General features: G+C 46.5%; 1 protein-coding gene across 1 annotated transcript in view; it reads left to right on the top strand.

Annotated features, from left to right (window-relative positions):
• Window positions 1-8,109, top strand: part of ANO2 (anoctamin 2, calcium activated chloride channel) — a 339,922-nt gene that overhangs the window by 160,559 nt on the left and 171,254 nt on the right. The window contains exon 13 of the mRNA XM_010844983.1: window positions 6,840-7,000. Within this exon, the coding sequence (XP_010843285.1) occupies window positions 6,840-7,000 (161 nt within the window). The remainder of the gene's footprint in view (window positions 1-6,839; window positions 7,001-8,109) is intronic.

Below are 8,109 nucleotides of genomic sequence, written 5' to 3' on the forward strand. Positions count from 1 at the left end.
AGTGAAAAAAACCCCCCCTGCCGATGCAGGAGACTCAGGAAATGCAATTTCAGTCTCTGGACTGGGAAGATCCCCTGGAGTAGGAAATGGTTACAACACTCCAGTATTCTTGCCTGAGAAACCCCATGGGCAGAGGAGCCTGGTGGGCTACAGTTCATGGGGTTGGAAAGAGTCAGGCATAATTAAGCAACTGAGTTCACAGGCACATGCCTCCTACTCCAAGCCTTTGCTTTCCCCAGTCATCTGTGGCGTCTTCCCCAGGGCTCTGACCCTCCTTGGCAGCCCAGGAGCTCTAGCTGGCCCCTCCTGGTGCCTTCTCAGAGAACACAGCTCCGTTGCCCCATTATGATGGCTGGGGATTGGGGTCTCAGGTTGGTCCAAACTGGAGGACTCATCCCATGCCCTGAGGACCAACAGCTCGGCGGGCAGAGAGTCCACGTGCTGGTTGATATCAGGACTCGAGACTCGTGCCCTGGTTCCCCACATGGGAACCCATGTGACAGTGGCCAGGGCAGCTGGAAGGGACCATGGTCTACACACGCTACAAAGGCGTGTGCCTACACACACGGTGGGGCTCTCGTATGTGTGCAGGTGTGCGTGCTTGTACAATGAGATCATCATCATTGCAGATACATCACAATGCCTGTCGGGTGTGTGATGTTTTATCAACTATGGATAGCAGTCCATTAGTGGATTATAGAATCAATTTAATGGTTATCTTTTAAATGAACTAGAATAAGGGTCTTCCCTGGTGATCCAGTGGCTAAGACTCCAATCTCCCAGTACAGGGGGACTGGATTTGATCCCTGGTTTGGGAACTAGATCCTACACGTTGCAGATAAGAGTTCACATACGGCGACTAAAAGGTCCTGCGTGCCACAACTATGACCCGGTGTAGCCAAGCAAATAAATACGTATTTCTGAAAATGCAGTAGAATAAGACTAAAGGAAATCAACCCTGAAGATTCATTGGAAGGACTGATGCTGAAGCGGAAGCTCCAGTACTTTGGCCACCTGATGTGAAGAGCTGACTCACTGGGAAAGACCCTGATGCTGGGAAAGATCAAAGGCAGAAGGATAAGGGGGTGACAGAGGATGAGATGGTTGGATGGCATCACTGACTCAATGGACATGACTTTGAGCAACCTCCAGGAGTTAGTGAGGGACAGGGAAGCCTAGCATGATATAGTCCATGGAGTCACAAAGAGTTGGCGGATATGACTGAGTGAGTGAACAACAAAGATTAAGATAATATAGAGTAGAATGAAATATAATTTTAGTATTCATCACAAGAAGGAAGTATCAGAATTGTTTCATGACATTTAATTTAGTGATATAAGTGTGTTTATGGATACAGTATATGTCTTTATTTGCATAGTGGAGTCTTTTGAACTTTTTCAACTTTCTGAAATGAAAATGTGTAAAATTGGCTGCTGTAAAATTTGAAATTTTGATTCTCAGTTTTTCAGACTCAGAATAAGGTGTGGCCAATCAGGAAGGTGTAAATAGAAAAAGTCAAGCATATTATGAAGTAGTTTTTGAGAGCTGCTCCTCAGTCATAATTGTATATCTATCAGAAGTCCAAGCTCTATGCCTGATGAACACTCACAAACAATCCGTACCACTCCTTGTCAATAAAAGCACAGCCTCTAAATCCCAATACAGAATCCAGACAAATTCACACCCTTCGAGGGTTTGTGTCTATCAGCCGCTCCTTGTTGTCTGGCTGTTGTTTAGGTGCCAAGTCATGTCCGACTCTTCGCGGACCCATGAACTGCAGGACGCCAGGCTTCCCTGTCCTCCCAGCCACTCCTAAGCGATTATAAACTTTCACCCTTCCTGGGATTATTTTAAAGGTCTCCACTTTGGGCATTAGGCCTGGCATTTAGTATCTGTGTATCACTTTTAAAAAAATGTTTTATTCTGAGAACCGTATAGATTCACTGGAAACAGTAAAGAGAGTGCAGAGGGGCCCAATGTGCCCTTTATCCAGTTTCCCCCAATGATTATGTTTTAAAAGCCACAGTCCAGCATCAAAACCAGGAAAGTTACATTGTGTGGAACTTTAAATGGTACCTTTTATCACCGATAACTTTGATATGTGAGTCACATGCTTCACTTAATAGTATTTCCATATGTGCAAGATATGTCTATAGAACCTTCATCTGCTTAGCAAGGGGTTGGTTCCATTTGTTCCCCATTTGCTTACATGCATAGGAAAGACTGGAGCATTTTTTTTTTAAAGGTGATTAATCTAAACCATATTTTAAAGAAAAACTGGTTACTTTAGAGCTGAGATCTTAATAGCAGATGTTCTGTCTGAATTTCTTGAATAATTGCCTCCCTTTGTGGCTAGTAGAGCCCTGTATGTCACTTGAATTGTGAGCAGTGGGTCACTCATTGAGAACACCACCCACTCCAGGGTCTTGGTTCACCTGATGGTCAAGCCATTCATCAACCTTCTTCTGTGTCCGAGAGAACATGATCGGTTGAAGAAACATGTCATTGGATTTATAGCCACTGTGGCTTCTAACTAAGAATCTGTGGATGATGCAGCTAGTGAATGACCCAGCCCTGACTTTAGTGAATGACCCAGCCCTGACTTCAGTTCTCGGGGCGTCTCCCCCTTTTTCAGCTTGTCTCAGAGACTACAAAGTCCTTTAATGTCATCCTAAGGCAGAATTTCTCCAGAATCCTCTTCCAATTGCTTGCATCAAAAAACTCCAAAGATGCAACAAAAAATACCCAACCCAATGCATACAGAGCATTCTGACTTCAAACCTAAATGATGTGGGACTATCCATGCTACCATGGCTGCCATTTCATACAAATGATTGTCAGTTGACTGTATTCTAATTTTAAAACCATTTATGTACACAGTATTCACATTTCAAAGTACTCTGTACTAAGGTGGTGCTAATATTTTTTTTTCCCCTGACCTTTTAGCATGGACTAGTTTTGATTGAGATTAGATTTTCTAGGATTATGTGTCTCCCTGTATATATGTAAAGAATCTCCATGACAAAGCAGTGGCAGATTTTATTTTCTTGGGCTCCAAAATCACTGTGAATAGTGACTGTAGTCATGAAAATAAAAGACACGCTCCTTGGAAGAAAAACCGTGACAAACCTGGACAGTGTATTAAAAAGCAGAGATATCACTTTGCCGACAAAGGTCTGTAAAGTAGCAGCTATGGTTTTTCCGGAGGGCTTCCCTCATAGCTCAGTCCATAAAGAGTCAGCCTGCAATGCAGGAGACTCGGGTTCAATTCCTGGGTCAGGAAGATCCCCTGGAGAAGGAAATGGCAATTCTCTACATTATTCCTGCCTGGAGAATCCCATGGACAGAGAGGCCTAGCAGGCTACAGTCCACAGGGTCACAAGAGTCAGACACGATTTAGGGACAAAACCGCTACTGTCCTGGTTTTTCTGGTAGTCGTATATGGATGTGAGTTGGCCATAAAGGCGGCTGGGCACCCAAGAATTGATGTTTTTGGACTGTGGTGATGGAGAAGACTCTTGAGAGTCCCTTAGACAGCAAGATCAAACCAGTCAATCCTAAAGGAAACCAACCCTGAATATTCATTGGAAGGACTGATGCTGAAGCTGAAGCTCCACTACTTTGACCACCTAATTCGAAGAGCCAACTCATTGGAAAAGACCTTGATGCTGGGAAAGAGTGAAGGCAGGGGGAGAAGGGGGCAGCAGAGGGTGAGATGGTTGATTGGTGATGAATCTGAACAAATTCTGGAAGGTATTGAAGTATAGGGAAGCCTGGCATGCTGCAGTCCATGGAGTTACAAAGAGTTGGATCGACTTAATGACTGAACAGACACGGCTTAGAAGCAAAGCTGTTTGCTAGACTTTGTGCAAACTGACAAGTTTTCTGTGTGAATCTGTTTTCTAATTGGTACTCTCCTCCTAAAAGCACCAGCTCCTCTACCAGGCAGCCATCACATGTCTGGCCCAGAAGACTTCAGTCCTGCTCTCCAGTTACCAATAAACACATGCCCAGGTGAAGTCAGTGTGGCTGAACTTACTATTAAGAAATTACTATTTAATATTGTCGATGTGAGTGAGTCACCGATCTTGACACTTGCCAGTGGAGTGCTCAGCACCAAGTCTGTGGAGGAGCTGGGATTTATCCTGAGACCCGGAGTTTCCATTCTCTCACACAAAAGGACTTTCCCTGCCGAGGCTCATTAAAAACAAGCCTGAGAGCTGGGACTTGACAGTCAACGACAGCCCTCGGTGAAACCTTTGACTGCTTAGCGATGGAAGCTAAACACAGGCATCCAGCCGGCTTCTGGGTTTTATCTAAGCCCTTGGCTCAGGCACCGGGGTACCAGCTCCCTCAGCCAGCTGTACTGTGCTCGGTAGTGCCCTCTGCTGCCTCTTTGTGGAGAAAACCCAGCTGTGGTTTCAGCCTGTGATCCCTGCCTCCCCATCATGGGGTCTCCTCCAGCTGCTCTGTGAGAACAGCCAGTGCTTTCTTTTCGTGAAATCTCTAGTTCTCCACCCTTTTCCCCAAAGTGATGAGCTTAGCCATCTACTCATCCCCGAGGGCAAATATCACACACCGGAGTGATGAGTTCATTCATTTTCCTACCAGACTGCAATGTGGAGGGTTATTGGGGAAACCAGTTGGGGCTGAGAAATCCTCGGTTCTTATTTGCAAGCACCTGACGAGCCTGAAGTTATTGGGTCCAGCTGATCCACCCAAGTGAATGGAATTTCAAATATATGCATAAGTCCAGTAAAGAGAAATATACTGAAAAGAGGTGAGAATAGAGGTGATGTTTATTTGACTCATGCTTTGTTCTCTTGGATTCTTGGAATCTAGACTTTGGGAGAATTTACCCTATTCTTCCCTGGTGGCTTCCCTGGACTTCCCTGGTGGCTCAGAAGGTAAAGAATCTGCTTGCAACACAGGAGACCTGGATTCGATCCCTAGGTTGGGAAGATCTCCTGGAGAAGGGAATGGCAGTCTACTCCAGTATTCTTGCCTGGAGAATTCCATGGAGAATTCTTGCCCAGGTTCCATTCCAGAGGAACCTGGAGGGCTGCGGTGAGATCACAAAGAGTTGGACACAACTGAGCAACTAATCTTTGTGATCATGAGATCACAAAGAGTTGGACACAACTGAGCAACTAATACACACCTTATTCTTCCAGCCTCTCGCATCCCATTTTGTGGTTAGGATAATTCTTATTAAGTTGAGGTTACTAATCTGTCTTCTCCAAACAGTCACATGGTTGATTCACTTAGAAGTTGGGCTTCCTCCCTCCTGACTCCACTCGTCTTTGCATGACTTCTTCCAGGAGGAAGACCTTGTGCTGGTCGAATGGTATACTCATGTTGATTCCTCCGTGTGACCATCCTAATACACTAATGAGGTAGCTCGTGCTTGAATGAGGACGATAGACTCTGAGCTGTGATGAGTGACTTATTCACAAACCATCAGCCCCATAGACTCAGCACCTTTGGATGGGACTTTATACAGCACCGGGCTTCCCTGGTGGCTCAGCTGGTAAAAAACCCACCTACAATGTGGGATACCTGGGTTCAGTTTCTGGATTGGGACGATTCCCTGGAGAAGGGAACAGCTACCCACTCTAGTATTCTTGTCTGGAGAACCCCATGGACAGAGGAGCCTGATGGGCTACAGTCCATGGGGTCGCAAAGAGCCGGACACGACTGAGCAATTAACACTTTCACTCTTTTATATGGTACCATCCAGTGCACAGCATAACTGATATGTGGTCACTCACTTTTTGTTGGTTCACGTATAGTGATGGCTTCCATACCTCCGAAGGTAGCCCATCTATTTTTTTTTAATTTATTTTTTTCCACTAGAGTATAATTGCTTTACAATGTTGTGTTAGTTTCTGCTGTACAACAATGTGGATCAGCTGCTGCTGCTACTGCTAAGTCACTTCAGTCGTGTCTGACTCTGTGCGACCCCATAGATGGCAGCCCACCAGGCTCCCCCGTCCCTGGGATTCTCCAGGCAAGAACACTGGAGTGGGTTGCCATTTCCTTCTCCAATGCATGAAAGTGAAAAGTGGAATTGAAGTTGCTCAGTCGTGTCCGACTCGTAGCGACCCCATGGACTGCAGCCTACCGTCCATGGGATTTTCCAGGCAAGAGTACTGGAGTGGGGTGCCATTGCCTTCTCTGGGATCAGCTATATGTAGACATATATCCCCTCCCTCTTGAGCTTCTCCCTTCCACCCCCCGCTCCCATCCCACCCCTGTAGGTCATCACAGAGTGCTGAGCTGAGCTCCCTGTGCTGTGTGGCAGCTTCCCACTGGGTCTCTTCATACATGGTAGGGTCTATAAGTCAGTGCTGCTCTGTCAATTTGTCCCACCCTCTCCTTCCCCTCTTGGGTCCATAAGTCCGTTCTCTAAGTCCGTGTCTCCATTCTTTCCCCACAAATAGGTTCATCTGTATCATTTTTCTAGATTCTATATCTATGCGTTAATATATGGCATTTGTTGTTTTCTGACTTGCTTCGCCTGTTTGATGGACTCCAGGTCCAGCCACATCACTACAAATGACCCAATTTTATTCCTTTTCATGGCTGAGTAATATTCCATCATACATATGTACCACATCTTCTTTATCTGTTCATCTGCTCACCCAGTTTTAAAGACAAGATACTAAAAACAGTACTCCCAAGGGGAAGAATCCAAGCCCAGCTCTGATCTCATATGCCTTGTTGACAGAGTTACTGAAGCAGCCAGGGAGTTCCAAGTGGGAGGGGTTTTGGGGGTGATGGACTTAGGGAGGGTCCTGCTTGGAGCCCTGTGACCCCACAGCCTCTGTCTCCTGCAGCAAGGAGATGTGTGACCAGCAGAACGCCTTCACCATGTGTCCCCTTTGCGACACGTCCTGTGACTACTGGAACCTCAGCTCGGCCTGTGGGACAGCGCGGGCCAGCCACCTGTTTGACAACCCTGCCACCGTCTTCTTCTCCATCTTCATGGCTCTGTGGGGTAAGTCATCACCATGAGGCTGGCTTCTGTGCAGGGCACCTTCAGACGGGTGCAGGGACCAAAGCCAATATTCTTTAATCCTTATATCTTTAGTAAAACTTTTATTTACTAATTTGGTTGCTCCGGGTCTTCATGGCTGCGCGGGCTTTTCTCTCGCTGTGGTGGGTGGGGGCTACTCTCCTGGTGTGGAGCACAAGCTCTCGGGCTCGTGGGCTTGCACCTGCTGGGCTCTGGAGCACAGGCTTAGTAGTTGTGCACAGACCTAGTTGCTCTGTGGCATGTGGGATCTTCTCATACCCGGGATTGAACCCGTGTCCCCTGCATTGGCAGGCAGATTTTTTTATTACTGAGCCACTACAGAAGCCCCTAGTCCTTATATTTTAAGAAGCACTTTAGGGACAATAGATTTCTCTCCTTTACTCATACATGGGACTAGAACTAAGAATATCCTCCGAGGCTTTATTTTACACACACACATGCATATATATATATATGTATATAAGAGATGGAGTAATCTTACATTAATCTCATATAGGATTTGTTTGGAAATTGAACCCATGCATGCTTTGAAATGGAAAATCCTGTGGACAGCGGAGCCTGGTAGGCTGCAGTCCATGGGGTCGCTAAGAGTCGGACACGACTGAACGACTTCCCTTTCACTTTTCACTTTTACACATTGGAGAAGGAAATGGCAACCCACTCCAGTACTCTTGCCTGGAGAATCCCAGGGATGGGGGACCCTGGTGGGCTTCCATCTATGGGGTCGCACAGAGTCAGACACGACTGAAGCGACTTAGCAGCAATACACTCATAGGCACCTCCAGGTACATCTCCTAAGATGTGCAAGTCCCAGATGTCATTTGGTGTCACACTTGGAGTCAGGGGGTGACTGCCACGATCACAGGGTTAGCTGGGGGGCAAAGGCGGGCCTAGACTTGTCTCCTATCTCTGTGTTCAGTTGCAATTTCCAGGACACCCCAAGTGTAGAGTGCAGAGATTTCACTTAATGCCAGAGAGATGTTTTCCATCTTCCCACCAAAGGGATTTGTAAAGGAAGGAGCAAATAGTTCCTTCGATTTCCTCCTCCTCCCTTCCCCGCCCCCCTCGCC

This window comes from Bison bison, unplaced genomic scaffold, assembly GCF_000754665.1.
Source record: "Bison bison bison isolate TAMUID 2011002044 unplaced genomic scaffold, Bison_UMD1.0 scf7180017864213, whole genome shotgun sequence".
NCBI lineage: Eukaryota > Metazoa > Chordata > Mammalia > Artiodactyla > Bovidae > Bison > Bison bison.